The sequence below is a fragment of the Pongo abelii genome, chromosome 10 (genome assembly GCF_028885655.2).
Source record: "Pongo abelii isolate AG06213 chromosome 10, NHGRI_mPonAbe1-v2.0_pri, whole genome shotgun sequence".
Classification (NCBI taxonomy): Eukaryota; Metazoa; Chordata; class Mammalia; order Primates; family Hominidae; genus Pongo; species Pongo abelii.
The window spans coordinates 50,480,925-50,499,332 of NC_071995.2; the positions used below are offsets into that span (position 1 = coordinate 50,480,925).

General features: G+C 47.9%; 1 protein-coding gene across 1 annotated transcript; it reads right to left on the reverse strand.

Annotated features, from left to right (window-relative positions):
- Window positions 1–10,642: 10,642 nt before the first annotated feature.
- Window positions 10,643–18,157, reverse strand: LOC100434448 (keratin, type II cytoskeletal 3-like). The gene is given in 10 exon segments (XM_054528504.1): window positions 10,643–11,079; window positions 11,354–11,388; window positions 12,072–12,292; window positions 12,961–13,088; window positions 14,165–14,261; window positions 14,264–14,335; window positions 14,676–14,768; window positions 15,470–15,530; window positions 17,633–17,653; window positions 17,655–18,157. Coding segments are annotated over 10 exon segments (1,668 nt in total).
- Window positions 18,158–18,408: the final 251 nt, after the last annotated feature.

Below are 18,408 nucleotides of genomic sequence, written 5' to 3' on the forward strand. Positions count from 1 at the left end.
TATCTCAAAATAATAAGAGCTATTTATGACAAACCCACAGCCAATATCATACTGAATGGGCAAAAACTGGAAGCATTCCCTTTGAAAACTGGCACAAGACAGGGATGCCCTCTCTCACCACTTCTATTCAACATAGTGTTGGAAGTTCTGGCCAGGGCAATTAGGCAGGAGAAGGAAATCAAGGGTATTCAATTAGGAAAAGAGGAAGTCAAATTGTCCCTGTTTGCAGATGACATGATAGTATATCTAGAAAACCCCATTGTCTCAGCCCAAAAGCTCCTTAAGCTGATAAGCAACTTCAGCAAAGTCTCAGGATACAAAATCAATGTGCAAAAATCACAAGCATTCTTATACATCAATAACAGACAAACAGAGAGCCAAATCATGAGTGAACTCCCATTCACAATTGCTTCAAAGAGAATAAAATACCTAGGAATCCAACTTACAAGGGATGTGAAAGACCTCTTCAAGGAGAACTACAAACCACTGCTCAAGGAAATAAAAGAGGATACAAACAAATGGAAGAACATTCCATGCTCATGGGTAGGAAGAATCAATATCATGAAAATGGCCATCCTTCCCAAGGTAATTTACAGATTCAATGCCATCCCCATCAAGCTACCAATGACTTTCTTCACAGAATTGGAAAAAACTACTTTAAAGTTCATATGGAACCAAAAAAGAGCCCGCATCGCCAAGTCAATCCTAAGCCAAAAGAACAAAGCTGGAGGCATCACACTACCTGACTTCAAACTATACTACAAGGCTACAGTAACCAAAACAGCATGGTACTGGTACCAAAACAGAGATATAGATCAATGGAACAGAACAGAGCCGTCAGAAATAATGCCACATATCTACAACTATCTGATCTTTGACAAACCTGACAAAAACAAGAAATGGGGAAAGGATTCCCTATTTAATAAATGGTGCTGGGAAAACTGGCTAGCCATATGTAGAAAGCTGAAACTGGATCCCTTCCTTACACCTTATACAAAAATCAATTCAAGATGGATTAAAGACTTAAATGTTAGACCTAAAACCATAAAAACCCTAGAAGAAAACCTAGGCATTACCATTCAGGACATAGGCATGGGCAAGGACTTCATGTCTAAAACACCAAAAGCAATGGCAATAAAAGCCAAAATTGACAAATGGGATCTAATTAAACTCAAGAGCTTCTGCACAGCAAAAGAAACTACCATCAGAGTGAACAGGCAACCTACAAAATGGGAGAAAATTTTCGCAACCTACTCATCTGACAAAGGGCTAATATCCAGAATCTACAATGAACTCCAACAAATTTACAAGAAAAAAACAAACAACCCCATCAAAAAGTGGGCGAAGGACATGAACAGACACTTCTCAAAAGAAGACATTTATGCAGCCAAAAAACACATGAAAAAATGCTCACCATCACTGGCCATCAGAGAAATGCAAATCAAAACCACAATGAGATACCATCTCACACCAGTTAGAATGGCAATCATTAAAAAGTCAGGAAACAACAGGTGCTGGAGAGGATGTGGAGAAATAGGAACACTTTTACACTGTTGGTGGGACTGTAAACTAGTTCAACCCTTGTGGAAGTCAGTGTGGCGATTCCTCAGGGATCTAGAACTAGAAATTCCATTCGACCCAGCCATCCCATTACTGGGTATATACCCAAAGGACTATAAATCATGCTGCTATAAAGACACATGCACACGTATGTTTATTGCAGCATTATTCACAATAGCAAAGACTTGGAACCAACCCAAATGTCCAACAATGATAGACTGGATTAAGAAAATGTGGCACATATACACCATGGAATACTATGCAGCCATAAAAAATGATGAGTTCACGTCCTTTGTAGGGACATGGATGAAATTGGAAATCATCATTCTCAGTAAACTATCACAAGAACAAAAAACCAAACACCGCATATTCTCACTCATAGGTGGGAATTGAACAATGAGAACACATGGACACAGGAAGGGGAACATCACACTCTGGGGACTGTTGTGGGGTGGGGGGAGGGGGGAGGGATAGCATTGGGAGATATACCTAATGCTAGATGACGAGTTGGTGGGTGCAGCGCACCAGCATGGCACATGTATACATATGTAACTTACCTGCACATTGCGCACATGTACCATAAAACCTAAAGTATAATAATAATAATAATAATAATAAAAGAAAAAAAAAAAAAAAAAGAAGCAGCTTAGTTTATTGGTGAGCTATTACCAGAAGTAATTGCTTAGCATAGTAAATAATAATCAAAATTATAGTGGGTGAATATATGATTCATCAAAATAAAGAAAATTATAATTTTCTCAAAAAAAAAAAAAATAAAGTGAGAGCTTATCCAAGAGCTTCCTTTTTAGCCTGGCAAAAAAAAAAAAAAAAAAAAAAAAAAGAAAAGTCATCCTGGGACAGGGAAAGGCTCCAAGGGCAATTCCAAGCTTCCACGCCCTCTTCTCATGAACCTCTGCATTCCGTGCATGGTATCTGTTCAGTGGGTCATCCAGGAGACACTGTGGGATAGAGGAGACAATGAGCCTGAAATTTATAGGCAGAAGCCCTGCTGCTTGCTGGCTGTGTCATCTTAGGCAAGCTGCCTACTCTAGAGCCTCAGACACTTAAGGAACCAAAGTGTCTATTTCTCAAGGATTCAAAGCTATAAGTCATGTGGGGATAAAAAAGCAGAGCACTGGAATCACTAAACAAGCAGAAATAGCTGCTCACAGATCCGGGTGGGATGACAGCTGCCCTGCTTTGCCTGGGATTTTCAGTACTTAAACGAAGATATACCTGGGCAAATCAGAACAGTTGGGCACCCTAGTTCTAGGCACCTATGGTCCACATAGCCGTACTCCTAACCCTAAGGTAAGAGAGGGAAGCCAGGGCCTAGCCTCCAGCACAGAGTGACAAGGAGAGAACCAGTAGAAGCAGAGGAAGGAAAGAGAGGTGAAGCTAGGGAAAGGGGTGGGTTCGTGTGAGAAAGCTGCCTGAAGACCAGGATTCTGAGTCAGGTATCAGAGGAGAGGCAGAGAGAACAGAGCAGGGGGAAGAAGCAGGGGTCTGGCTGAGAAAATGGGGGCTGATAGGAGAAGGGACAGTAAGTACCAGACAGGAAACAGCAGTGGTAAGGCAAACAGATCCTTGAGTTGTGCATCTTGAAACCCAGCTCTGACTCCTGGCTCCGCCCCCTCCTAGCCTCATGGCTGGGACACTTGACTCCTTGAACCTCAGTTTCCTGACCTCTAAAATAAAGAAAATAGTAGCCAGGTGGGCACAGTGGCTCACACCTGTAATCCCAGCACTTTTGGAGGCAGAGGTGGGTGGCTCACCTGAGGTCAGGAGTTTTGAGACCAACCTGGCCAACATAGTGAAACCTCGTCTCTACTAAAAACACAAAAATTTATAATCCCAGCTACTTGGGAGGCTGAGGCAGGAGAATCGCTTGAATCTGGGAGGTAGAGGTTGCAGTGAGCCAAGATGGTGCCACTGTGCTCCAGCCTGGGCAACAGAGGGAGACTCTGTCTCAAAATCTCTCTCTCTCTCTCTCTCTCTCTCTCTCTCTATATATATATATATATATATAAAATAACAGCTTTGTAGACTGATAGTAATGAATGGCTATGATCAAATATGGAAGGGCACTTTGTAAGCCCCAAGGAGTCACACAAGTGGGGTTCTGTTCCCCAACCCCTCCCTGTGAACCCACCTCTCTCTCCGGCTGCACCACTCACTTTCAACCCCACCTCCCCCTCATGAAGAATGCACATAATTAACCCCTTTGCATCCATCTCTACTGCCACCTAAACAGATAGGAAGCTCCTTGCTGTTGGGACAAAACTTCATGGACCAGGAGCCCCTTTCCTCCCACAACTGCTGGGCAGACTGTGCCAATAACAAAGGCCTTCATGACTGAGCTAAAGTAAAGACACATGGACAGCTTGGAGAACCAAGAGCTTGGGCCCCACAATTAAGTGCCCCTGGAGTTAAAGCCCAGCTCCCCCCATGTACCAGTTTTATGATTGAACTAATCACTGAGTTCCCTGAACCCTATTCATCTTAAATAGATGAATTATTCACCCTTAAATAGAGCACTTGAAGACAACAAATATTTTAAAAGGCTTACTCTTACGAGAGGTGTTATTGTGTGGTTATGGCTACAGCATTGAGACCTATGAATGCGATGAGAGTTTTTGGAAAGAGAGGCAGCTGGAAAAGGCTTCACAGAAGCAAAGGCAAGCTCAAGCTAACCTCAAAGGATGTACTGTAGGCCAGTGGGAGGGTGCTCTGTGGTAGGGACTGGGACTGGGAAGGACCAGAGAAACTGCTCGTGCCAAGGCCTAGAGGAAGGAATGGGCACGTGAGGCGGTGGGATGGGGGAGCCATGAAGAGGCCCCCTTGCCTCGAGGGAGCAACTGGGAAACCCTGAGGCCTGAGTTTGGCTTGGGTCACAGAGGGCTCCAGCAATGTCTTTGAGTGGAATTTGTTCAGCACTCACCCAGGTTTCTATATACTCTCATGCTGAATGTGAAAATATTCCACTGTGATAACATAAAAAAGGAAGTCCCAGACAGCAGAGTTTAGGAAGCTTCTTTGATCTCTGTCTATGATCAGCTTTCAGCATCCAATGCCAACATCGTCGTCTACCTCCCGTCAGCTGATGGCCCCTGCTGGGCTGCTGTCTTCCCTTGAAGGGCTTGGGAGGGGAGGAGGGACACACCCACTAACTGAGCTTTTGGTGGAGGGTGATAGTTATTCTCTACTTCCTCAGAAGAAAAAAAAAATGACTTAAAGTGAAGCACGAGAGATTTTGCTTGTCTCAAAGGAAATGTTTCAACTCAGATCAATATTAGTGGGTAAATAATATTCCTAGGATGAATCACTACCCCTAAAAGAAACTCCTCAGCTGGTTAGACTGCAGAGAGCAGCGGTTTCTAAACTGGCTCACATTGGAATCACCTAGAAAGCTTCAAAATCGCTGGTGCCTGGGCCCACACCTAAGGAGTAGAGTTTAATTGGTCTGGGGCTATGAGCTGGACTTCAGAATTTTTAAAAGGTGGTTTTAATGTGCAGCAAGTTTGGAGACCACTGGCCTGGAGGAAACAGGACAAATGAAACGGCCTCTTGAATTCCATTCAGTCTAAGGACACAGATAGGAGTAACGATCATTATCATAATAGTGAACTTCACCAGGTGATTTCCATGGACCATGCACTGTGCTGTCTATAATATGGAAGGTCTTGTGAAATCTAAATACCAACATCATAAGGAAGATACTCTTACTATGTTCATTTTGCAAATGGAGAAAGTGAGACTTAGAAAGAGAATCTTGTCCAAGAATACACTAATGAAAATAGTGGAATGGAGATTTGAACCCAGGCATTCCCACTTCGGAACCTACATGTATTGCAGAAGAGATGGGGTCCTTGGAGAGAGATGTGCCCACTTCCTCCTCTCCCCACCTGCCACCTTAAAAGGAAAGTGGGAAGTTAGTTGAAGGCTCCAGCTCACCCAGCCCATCTCCCAGTTACTGAGACCCAGGGCTGCCAAGAAGGTGAGGCCCAGAGCAACTATCAGCCACCTGGATCACAGTTCCAGACAGCAGCGGGAAGCAGGTTTCAGAAGAGCTGCTGGCGTGACCAGCAGGAGCAGCTCCCAAAGCTCTATCCCCCACCTCACCCTACATTTCCCAGGGTCTGGAGGTGGATATCACAGAGGTGTGTCAGGGGCGTGGGGCTGGAAAAAGGAAGGGAGGGAGACTCTCACTCACCAGTCCCCACCAAGGAGAGAGTGGAGAGCTGCAGCCCCGGTCTAGGAATGGGGGCCTTTAACCTCCTTGAAATGAGAGCCTTTTGACCTGTCGTCAGCACAGGAGAGGCAGTGATGTGACACATATCAGGGAGAGAAACCTCTTGGGACTGAATAGAAGCTGCTAGCCTTGGCTTCCCCACCCTTGGCCCAATCTTCTTCCTGCATAAGAGCATCACAGCCAAACATATGATGGACGGTATCAGCCCAGTCCTTCATTTTACAAGGAAGAAATGGGTACAAAGACAGGGACTTGGCCAAAGTTACCCAGAAAAGTTGGTGGTGCAGATAGAATGAGAACTTGGCTACCCTCCCCCCCGAATTCAGAAAGAATAAGGAGGCCTATGTGAAATTCCCAGGTGCGTCTGTGCTCCTGCAGCCTGGGAGAGATGACTATATGGGGCGTTCCACCTTCAATCTCTAACAAGCCTGCATGCAGGGGTGGGAAGGTGGTGCCAGGCACACAGGAACATCCCTGGTGAATCCTCTGATTTCTGAGTTGGGGTGTGTGCTTGGGGCAACAACTAGGACCTTAAGCTCCTCCTGAGGCCCAAAACTAGCCTGGATGCCACTTTGACATCCCTTTAACCTAGAATCTCAGTGTCTGCCTAGGGCATAAGAACCAGGCAGTTCCTTCCTTCTCGGCAAACCCAATAGGTGCTTTTGGGCCTGGGTATTGTCTAGAGGCCTCACTAAGGGCAGCTTGCAAATTCCCACGGCAAAGGTCCAGAGACAATATTGTGCCAAGCGTGTCAAAGCTCTTCCATCCAACATGCTGGAAGTCATGACTATTTATACAATCATTTATTTATTTATTTATACAACCATTTATTTGTTTATAATTCACCCAGGCTGAAATGCTCACTGCAACCTCCACCTCCCGGGTTCAAGTGATTCTTGTGCCTCAGCCTGGCAACTCTTTTGTCTCTGAAGCAAAGGGAGCAGCTAGGCAGGTGTGGCCCCAAAGGAAAATAAGGCTACAGGTTAGACTTGGATTGAATTCCAAAAGAAACAGTGAGGTCCCGGCAGAGGAATGGTGCTGTCTGGGCAGAGAATGCTTCTATATGTTGGATCAAAGAGGACGGGCCAGTCTCAAGGTTACAGGGGTAGTTAGTGGTGGGGTGGGACCAGCATTCCAAGTCCCTGAGGGTAATATGAGTCCTGCCATCAATTCCAGGTTCGTGTCTCACTTGACCATGATGGGAGAGATTACAGTGCTTTATAACCATAAGGAATTTGCAGTGTATTATTCTCTTCATTTAAAGAATAGACAGGTTCCTGAAACGTTGGCCATAATTAGTAATGACACTTTATTGAGCTCTTACAATGTGCCAAGAATTAAACAGATGACATGATTCCATCCACACAACTGCATTTTACTGATGACTTTTGGGTGAGGGGTCGGGAGGGTGGCCAAGCAGCCTGCTCAAGGTCACACACTCCTGGTAAGGAGTGGGCCCAGATTACACCTAGCAGCTGGGTTCCAAAGCCTGAGAGTTTCTTGCTGTACTATCTTATCTTCTGCTTTATGGGGCAATTTAGGAGGGCTTTGAGGTTAGGCCTGCTGGAGTTTGAATCCTGGTGCCATCCCTTCTAGTTACATGACCTTGGATGAGTTCATTCATCTCTCTGTGCTTTCATTTCCTCTTTTGTGAAGCAGAGGCCATAACACTGCCTACCTCACAGGGCTGTGAAGATTAGATGGGCTAATTCAGAAAAAGCTCAGCACATGTCAGGCAAATAACAAGAGATCATCAACTTTAGCGATTATTATATTATTACAAAAGTAAATTTCCATTAACCAAACTGCATTTTTCATCCAGCTTCCCTTAAATTAGAAAGTCACCATAAGCAGGAAACTGTGGCCCTGTAATATATTGTAAATCATATAAAAGATGCAGACAAGCTTTTCTTTAATCATCTATTTAAAGGAAGATGGCAATTTATTGATGAGTTTGAAACAAGCCAAAAGTATCTCCTCTGTCATTAAGCTAAAGGGCAATCTCTCCAAGCTGCATTCATTGCTTAGGAGGCACATGGGGGCTCACTTTTTCTTGTTCATTTAGAGAACTTGTTCACCGTAGAGAAAATTTCATTATAACTGAAATTTTGTACCCTTTAACCAACATCTCCCCATTTCTCCCACCCCTACTTCCAACCCCTGGCAACCACCCTTCAACTCCATTTCTATGAGTTTGACTGTCTTAGATTACACATATAGTGAGATTCTAAGGTATTTGTCTTCTTCTTTTTTTTTTTTTTTTTTTTTTTTTTTTGAGACAGGGCAGGGTTTTGCTCTGTTGCCCAGGCTGAAGTATTCACTGCAACCTCCACCTCCCGGGTTCAAGCGATTCTCATGCCTCAACCTCCCAAGTAGCTGGGATCACAGGCATGTGCCACCACTCCCGGCTAAAATATTTGTCTTTCAATGTCTGGCTTATTTCACTTAGCATCATGTCCTCCATTTTTCTATGTTGTTGCAAATGACAAGATTTCCTCCTTTGTGTGGCTAAATAATATCCCATTGTGTATATATTCTACATTTTCTTTGTCCGTTTATCCATCAACGGACACTTAGGTTGATTTCATATCTTGGCTATTGTGGATAAAGCTGCAGTGAACATGGAGGCGCAGATATCTCTTCAAGATAGTGCTTTAATTTCCCTTGGATATATACTCAGACATGGAGTTGCTGGGTCATATGGTAGTTCCATTTTTAATGTTTTGAGGAACCTCCATACTGTTTTCCATCATGGCCATACTGTACCAACTTACCTTCCCACCCACAGTGTACAAGTGTTCAACATCACTAACCGTCAGAGAAATGCAGATCAAAACCGCGATGAGACTACTTCACAACTGTTAGGATGGCTATATCAAAAAGATAAAGGATAAGAGTGAGGGCGTGGAGATACTAGCAAACACTTGGAACCAACCCAAATGTCCATCAACAATAGACTGGATTAAGAAAATGTGACACATATACACCATGGAATACTATGCAGCCATAAAAAAGGATGAGTTCATGTCCTTTGTAAGGACATGGATGAAGCTAGAAACCATCATTCTCAGCAAACTATTGCAAGGACAGAAAACCAAACATCACATGTTCTCACTCATAGGTGGGAATTGAACAATGAGAACACTTGGACGCAGGGTTCTGTCACACACCAGGGTCACACACCAGGGCCTGTCATGTGGTAGGGGGAGGGAGGAGGGGGAGGGAGGAGGAATAGCATTAGGAGATATACCTAATGTAAATGACGAGCTAACGGGTGCAGCACACCAACATGGCACATGTATACATATGTAACAAACCTGCACGTTGTACATATGTACCCTAGAATTTAAAGTATAATAATAATAAAAAAGAAAAAAAGAATGAGGGCACGGAGAAAAGAGAATCCTTGGACAGTAGGCTTGTTTTTGAGAGGTGAAGCCTTAGCCCCTCCCAGTGCAAGCTGCAGTGGATAGTCCCCAGGCTTCCTGCTCTCTGATTTAGACTATCCCAGATAAGTGCTTCACCTTACAGCTGGAACATTCTCTGTTGAAGCTGTAGTTATGTGTTGTTTTTCTAGTGTGGTGAGCCTTTGGCTATCCCTCTTGGCTTTTTGTGTACTTAGCTAAGAGTTTCTCTGATCTGTTATCAAGGAGTATTGTCTCTTTCTTGCTTTCTCTGACAACCTTTCTCAGTCCCCCACATTAGTGAGCATTTTACGAGGAAGGCTGTCATGCATGTATGCCTTTGCATGTTTGCTTATCTTTTACTTCTTCCACTCACATGCCCTAATTTGCAAGGGGCCCCCACACCCGGCACCAAACTTCTGTTCTATCCAAGTATTCCTGGATCTGCCTGTATTCTGTGCTCCCATCTGGGGTAGGGGTAGGGATGAGGGTGGAGGTGACCTGTTACCAGACCATTTGAAGTTCTTTGTTCTCATAACTGTCAATATTTGAAGGCTCCGCCCTACATCATATCAAACATGTTAACATACATCCTTGGCATATATAACTTTTGCCATAAAACATTTGAATTTTTATAATTGCTTTTGAAAATGTTTGACTACCAGCAACTCCTTTGATTATAATTAGCTGTGATTCCTGGATAATTTCAGACATATTTCGAATTACTAGAAAAACAAGGAAATCTAACCTACAATTTTTTTCAAATAAAATGAAATGTTTATGAATTCAAATCTGTACAATTAGGAAGGTTGATGTATGTCATCCATAGTATCTCTTGGGTGAAAAGGCCCCCCAGCCTGGGAACTCTCAGTACTTCCTCCCCAGGGTCCCCCTCCCAGCTTAGACCAGAGCTGTGTGTGTGAAAGGGACTGTGAATGACCCACTGGCCACAGAGAAAGTCTCAATGACCTGGAATCCAGAATAAAAATTCTACCATGATGTCTGAAACACAACACACTTTATTGAAGATTGTACAGAACAAAGAATTCCTTTCTTGAAGCCAAGACGGGAAATCAAAGTACCAGCAGGAAGTGGTGACCGGGGAGGTCCTGCCTACAGGAAAGGGAATGGGCCGATTGCAACTGTCCCATAAGGCAGTGGGACATTGGCTGGGGTGAGGGCACCTTCAGGGCACAAGTGGTGACATGGCACAGCTCCTGGGCACTGCCTTGTGTGGGTGGATGTTTTTTCAGATTTTGTTTGTTTGTTTAGAGACAGGGTCTCCCTCAGTTGCCCAGGCTGGAGTGCAGTGGTGCCATGCTAGCTCAATGCAGCCTCGAACTCTTGGGCTCACGTGATCCTCCCGCCTCGGCCTCCCAAAGTGCCGGGATTACAGGCATGAGCCGCCGAGTCCGCGGTGGAGGGTTTACCGCCTGCTCATCCTTCCCGGCAACTTTCGGGCTGCTGCGATGCCAGCAGTCTGGGAAGGTGGGGCTCCGGGACACAGGTCAGAAGCAGCGGAGGGAAGGGGCCCCGCGGGGGTGCGGGGGAGCTCAGAGCGGGACATGCCGGAGGGCGAAGGGGACTGGGGTCCGAGGACGCCCCTGGCGCGGGGTTCAGAATTTGTGGCGGGACCGCCGGCTCTGGGAGGAGCTTTGTGAGACTCTTGCCGCGCTGCTGGTGCCGCCGCCGCCACCCCGGCTAACGGCGCAGGAGTCCCGGAGCCACAGAAGCCCCCAAGCACCGCGGAGCTCCCGCCCAAGCCCCAGCCGCTGCGGCCCCCGCTACCGCCACGGGCCCCGGCTCCGGCTCCGGCTCCTCCTCCCAGGGCGCAGCCGCTGCCAGTGCTGCTGTGGCCCATGTCTGCAAACAGGGTCGGGGTCAGGGAGCCTGGCAGTGTCCGCCCCGCACGCCAGCCCCTCCCACAGTCCCGGGCCGCAGGTCTTCCCCGGGGTGACGCCCCGCGTGGGGAGGACAGGCTTCAAAGACGGGAGGGGAGGTTGGTTCCTCCAAAACAGCCACCAACAGCTCTTCCAGCCTGCAGGCCGGTTGCCCTTGCACCAGCGCTGGCACATAGCTTGAGAAACTGCATTCCGAGGCCTCCAGCCCCTTCCCGGAGAAAGAACCCAATACTCACCGAGGCTCACGGAACTCTGGCACCTCCCAGACACCCTGTGCGGAAGACCAGACAGTTCGCTCAGTTCCTCCCTCTCCCTAAATGGTTTTCCTTAGGTCAACAGCAGGCAGAGCCTTGGTCACCCCACTCCTATTCCCTCCTAATTGATATAGAGAGTGAGAAATAAGCTGGACGGGTGCTCAGAAAATCATAAAACACATTCTTCTTTCTATTGGGTAAGGTTAAAGTGTTACTCTTTCCACTGACATCTCTCAAAGAGATACAGACCAGAGGATACAGAACATTTCTGGACCCACCCATCCTCTCCACCTCCTCAAGATACTCTTCATTTAGCAAATGCTATTTGAACCCCCATGGGACAGAGCCCTATACCCATGTGCCAGTATACGGGAACACACTCTTCAAAAACTTGCAATTAAGGCAGTAATAAAGAAATGGTCTAGAAATAACATTTGTGTCTATGACCCCTCATCTTTGCAGACATACACTGTATAGCTAAAACATAGGACGTTACCCCAGGTAAGGCGCTAACGTGTTCATATGGCATAGGAAGCACAGCTTTCTTGGTGTGACAGCATCTCCCAACCCTGAACAAGAGGCTGTGCCTGCCAATGGCCACCGCCACCTCCCACAGAACGCACAGCTCCCCCACCTGGCAGCACACTCAGGCAGGAAAGCCCCAGGCCTCTGGCCTCCCGGGAACCAGACGGACTCTCACCTGCACTCCTCGCCCTCCAGGAGGGTCCGGTAGGTGGCGATCTCCACGTCCAGGGCCAGCTTGACATTCATCAGCGCCTGGTAAGCACAAAGCAGCAGGGCCAGGTCCTCTTTGGCCTGCCGCAGTCCAGACTTGATGTCCTGAAGCTTGGCATTGGTGTCCTTGAGGGCCACCTCCTAGCGCTGCTCTGCATCAGCGATGGTCGTCTGCAGCTTGGCGTTCTTAGTGTGGGGAGCCAGGAGTCAATTTAGATTCCAGTGTCATTCACTGACAGCCCGTCCTGTGTGCTTGGTGTTTGCACGTGTGTTACCTGATGTTGGGTAAATGAGGAAACCCCAGGCACAGGAGTTAAAGGCTATGCAGCTGGTCAGCAGAGAAGCCTGGGCTTGCTTGGATCTAGGTCCTAGCACACCAGGGAGTGGGATTAGAAACACCTGACTTCAAGGGGCCATACCAACTCAGGAGGAGCCAGACCCTTCCTGTGCCTCTCTCCTTTTTTATGGGAAATAACTGAGCATCTTCTGAAAACTTCCCTCCTCCGGGAAGTCTTCATGAATTATCAGAGAAACCTTCCCTCTGCCTTAGCCCATCTAGATGTGGGCTTCCTTGGCTACTCCCCCAATTCAGTCTTCAACAGTCAACTTCTTTCTCCAACCACCTAATCATGTCTTTACTCAGTTTCTATCCCATATCAACCTTCAAGCTCCAGGGAAGCAGACACTAAATCCACGTAACAATCTTAGTTCAGCGCTAGCCCAGCACATCACCCAGGAAATCTTAGTGTACGTGAGTGTGGGGCATTTCGCTTTGCATAGGTGCTAGGCCTGAGTGTCATGATGGAAGCATAAGCCCACAGCCCTGGTCATGTTCTTTTCCTCCTCAACCACACCTGCTTCTTGATGCTCTCGATCTCCACCCACAGCCTCTGGGTCATCCTGTTGAGCTCCATGATCTCACTGTTGGTGTTCCTCAGGTCATCCCCATGCCTGCTGGCCATGGTCTGCTGCTCCCCCAACTGTGTCCAGAAAAGTCACATTTTCAGAAAAGGGGTCTTTTAGTTCACCTGCTTCAACACCTTCATACCACAAATGGAAAAACCAGAGCACAGGCATATACAGACCCAGTGCTCTCTCCCCGCATCAGAGGCCCTGTCTTCCAGAACAGTAGTTACTGTCTGTTGAGCTGTCGCTGTGCACCAGACCCTCTGTTTTATCTCATTCGTCCTCACAACAACTTGATGAGAAAGGCATTATTATCCCCATCTTATACAAAAGGAAAATTGAGACTCAGATTGCCTGAGTTCCATGATCAAAGTCATCCAGCTATGGAGTGATAGTGTGGGCACTTGAATGCAAACATCCCGGATGCTGGAGTCAGCTTCTTTCTTAATCAGCAGAAAATCCAGGGGAAGAGTCAAATGTAGATGGACCAACTCTGTCTCATTCAGATTTGGGGAATGGGAAGGAAATGTACAGAATTCCCTGTGCCTGTGGAGTTAGACTTTGCCCATCCCCCTCCCTTGGCTGTTCCAGATACCGGCTTCAACACCTCAGTGTGATCAGAAGCACACGCAGATGCAGAGCCTTTGTGGAGGAGAAATGGAAGAGTTTCTAACACGAAATAACAATAAAGGGGATGCAGCAAGAAAGATTTAGGTTAAGAATTTTTCAGCCTTGGCACTATTGACATTTTGGGCATGATAGTTCTTTTTGCAGAGGCTGGCATCCTGTGCATTATAAGATGTTTACAGCATCCCTGGCCTCTACCCACTAGAGGTCAGTTAGTACCCCCACCCCACTTTTAGGTATGACAATCAAAAATGCCTGAAGATATTTCCAAATGTCCCATGGGGGAAAATCGTACCTTTCCCACCCTCTGTTGAGAAGCACTGGGTTAGAGCAAAGTCAGAGCTTTCTGACTGGGAAGAAAGCTCTCTATTAATAAGACCAGACCAGTGGGAAGATGAGGTAACTGCCATATGGAGGTGTGGGAAGAATGGCTTGGAGGCGGGGTCTGCCCTCCTGTGTGGATTGTCTAGGCAGATTGATGGGGGAGCAAGATTCTTCAAAGCTACATGATGCTGTCACCCATCTTGGTCTGGTACAGGGCCTCGGCCTTGGCCTAGCTCCTCTGGGCAATCTCCTCGTACTGGGTGCAGACCTTGGCAATGATGCTGTCCAGGTCCATGGAAAGCAGCGGTTGTTGTCCATGGAAAGAACCACAGAAGTGTCGCTGGTGTCTGACTGCATCTGGGACAGCTCCCACTGGGCCAAGCAAACATGCCCCCTCCTGAGCAGACCCACACCAGGCTGCCCAACAGAGGACGGGAAGCCACCAGCTCAGGAGAGGGGTGCTCAGGACTAAGGGACCCCCACTAGAGGCTTTTCTGGAAGGCAATGGCCACTTCTACAACAGAAGAAACAAGGTGAGGAGGCAGAGGTTCGAATGGTCCAGGTAGAGAACAGAACTACCCACAAAGGTGGGCCAGTGTCTCTCTGGTCAGGACAGACAGACCCACCGTCCTGCTGGACTTCTAAATGCCCTCTCCTCTAGGAGGCAGGGCAGGTGAGTCCCGAGGAATGGCAATGAGGAGAGACTTCCAGCATCGTAGAGGGCTTTCAGGAAGTTCATCTCGCCTGTCATCCTCTCCACGCTGGCCTCCAGCTCCACTTTGGTCATGTGGGCAGCATCGACATCCTGGGAGATAATTCAGTCACTGTCTCCACAACCTGTGGCTCTGTCCAGTCCTGCATACTATGGAAAGGGGCAGGAAGAAGGGGCCACAGGGCCCTGCCCCTGGGAGCTCCCACTCAGGGGAAAGGAGACCCCATCCAGGCACAGGCAGCTGCACCCTAACATTGCTAAACCAAGTACTCTGCAGGCTGGGCTGGTGAATGCATGCCAGGGAAGGGCACAAAGAAACTATAAGGTGAGAGGAAGAATGAAGTCTGGGGCTGGGGCCCTTACACTGAGGCCAGGGGAGAAGAATATGTGAGGAAGGGGGTCTGAGGGAGAATTTAAATTTGCCACACTCAAAGTCTCTCTCTTTAAATAGCTCCTGGGAATGCACTCCTAATAGAAAAAAGAAAGAAATGATTTCTTCCTTTGGTCCATTTTCTAATCACAACTTAAGGCCTAATCAGGTTCATAAACCCTGCATGCCCATCAGGAAAGGACTTGGCAAAAGGCTGCTGGGATCTTCACACCCTTCAGCAAAGGTGGGCAGGGAGCTGCTGGGGCCTGAAGCCTGTCTGGCCTCCTCCCTCTTCCTGGCCCTCACTTGCAAGGTCTACAAGAAGTCCTCAGATCAACAGCACTAAGCTTCTGCCTCCCCTCCACTCTCAAACCACTCAGGTTAGCAGGGCTTTGGGGTGGGAAGCTGGGAAGAGGCCCCTCACCATCTTCAGGACCACAAAGTCATTCTCTGCAGCTGTGCACTTGTTGACCTCATCTTCATACCTGTGAGAGAAAGGTTACCTGTGGTCTGCCTTCTCTCAGTCATCCCCATGGCCCCAGAGCACATCCCATGAATCACATGGACTCAGGGCTTCTTGTCCCACCAGTTTAGCCCAAGGCCTGCATCTTTCCAATGTATGGCCTTCTGGGTTCAGGTAACACCGAGTTCATTCTACAGACATTTACTAGCACTTAATATGTGCCAGGCACCACTTAATAATGATGATGATAATTGGACAGTGAAGTAGATACCCCTTCCTTATACTATTCTGATTGATCCTAGAAGGCTTTCTGGAGAAATTTTGATTTTTTTCAACTGTTTATGGGATCAGAGGGAGATGGCTGAGCTGCCAAGAGCTTTCAGGGGAATTTTCTGGTGCCAACTCTATGTACAGCAAGTACGGTAGAACCATGGGCTCTCCATAGGTACTTAGTGAGTATTCTACAGCAGATGCAGTCTCCAGGAAGATGTTTACAGTCCTGGGTACACTGCACTCAGGTGGGAATTAGAGAAAACCACAGAGAAATGTCTCTCAAGCAGACCTTTTCCCAAGAAGGATCCTAGATGCACCTGAGCCCTGCATTTAAACTTAACCACCGGCTAAAGATGTCTCAAACTTTTATTTGCTATGAGACATTTCTGCACAAAATTCAACGCTAGCCATATAAGCAAGGGAGTAACTATCAGTCAACTGGTCATTCAACAAACGTTTGCAGAGCACCGAGCATGTGTCAGGCCTTATGCTAGACACTCAGGATTCCAAGATCTCGGAAGGCCCCTTTGAGGATGATAAGGGTTACTGCTGAGACCTTGGGCAGCCAAACCCACTTGCTGTGGAGCAGCTGCATTTTCAGCATCACTTTCTGTTTTTCTGTAAACAAATTTTTTTTGAGACAGGCTCTCACTCTGTTGCCCAGGCTGGAGTGCAGTGGCGCAGTCTTGGCTCACTGCAACCTCTGCCTCTTAGGCTCAGGCGATTCTCCCTCCTCAGCCCCCCAGGTAGCTAAGACTACAGGTGTGCACCACCATGCCTGGCTAATTTTTGTATTTTTTGTAGAGACAGGGTCTCACTATGTTGCCCAGGCTGGTCTCAGACTCCTGGACTCAAGCAGTCCACCTGCCTCAGACTCCCTAGGAGTCTGAGTGAAACAACGCACCCGGCCTCTGTAAATAAATTTATCCAGACACCCAGATGTCTGCCAGGAACCAGCTAGGTACCTCTAGAAGGTCACTTAACTTTCAAGAGCTTCACCTCTAAAAAGGTGTGATGTTCCAATGTTAAGACTAACTTCTTCATCTTTGCCCGGGACACATATGGAAATGGGACCCCGCAAAGAATCACTACAAGCCCTTTCTGTGAGGCCTACTATTACCCCAGGGTCACAAAGAGATCTCCACACATCACACCCCAAGAGTACTGATGACACTCTCAGCAGCTAACCAAGCCCAGACACCACACAGTCACCACTGTCATTGCCATGGTTTCCGTTGCATGGAATATCCAGAACGCAGACACCCCCATAGATCATTCATTCAGCCAGGCCCTTGCACATATACGTGCAAACAAGCCTTATATGCCTTCAACATTTGCAGCTCCTCACACTAAAATCTTCCTATGAGAAGCATCTAGGAGGAGGTGCCCCTTCACCCTCATCTCATGTCACAAAGCTGATGGCAGGTTGACTCATCCCTCAAATACAAATTCAGCTTGGGCAGAGTCGGCCTCTCTTTCAAAGATGAGCAGCTTGCAAGTCCTCCGAGATGGAGGGGGAGTTCTGCATTTGGGTTTCAGAAGGCAATGGTTAGGAGACATCAGTGATGGCAGCCAGCAGTCCCCGGAGCAGCAGCCTCAGCAGCCCCTCTGAGGAGCCACGGGATGGGGCACACAGAGGGATGGCACCTCCATCCAGGGAGGGGCTGCAGCGTTTTCCTCACCTGTTGCTGCTGTAAGCAGGCCCACTACTGCTGAGATACCACAGAGGGCTTGACATATTGGGTGAACCCACAGCTCCTTCCTCAGACTCATAAGGAGAAGAGGGAAAAAAAAGACCAACACAACTGAGCCAGATTTCCTCACTGTCTAGCTGGCTTGAGATGGGCTCACCTGTCGATGAAGGAGGCAAACGTTGTTGAGGGTCTTGATCTGCTCCCACTTCTGGGCCTTTACTTGCCCAAACTTAAGGTCAGTCTCCATCTGGAGGGGCTGCAGAAGGCTCTGGTTGACAGTCACTTCCTGGATTCCACCCAGGAAGCCACCTAGATCACTGAGGTCACTGAGGCCACCAAAGCCATCAGGACCACCAAAGCTTCCAGAGCCACCAAAGCCACTAGAGCCACCAAAGCCACCAGCTCCTCTGCAGAAACCCCTGGCTCCTCCTCTGAAGCCTCCAATTCCTCCACCAAAGCCCCCAGCTCTTCCACCAAAGCTTTCACCCATCCCTCTTCCACCACCTCCAAAACCACTGCCTCCAAAACATCCCCCACCAGGCCCCCCAAACCCACGAGCCCCGCTGAACCCACCAGCCCCCCTGAACCCACCAGCCCAGGTGCCACCTCCAGCCACACTGATAGGGATCGTCTTCTTCCCCGCAAGGCCATGGAGACTCTGGCTGCAGAAACCTTCCCCCATCGTGGCACAGACAGCAGACCCACCCACCACCAGCCTTTCCTGAGCTGGAGGCAATGGACGACATGATGGAGCTGATCCAGCTGTGGCCTGACACCACTGTTGAGTGGCTGCTGAAGGCCTGGCAGTAGACCCCACCAGAGGGCTGCTGGCTGTAGCTTATCTGGCAACTCATGGCAGACAGCAAGGTCTTCCAAAGGAAGGGTGGGCTCAGAAGGCTGGAGGAAACTCAGAAGCCTTCTGAAGTTCTGGGA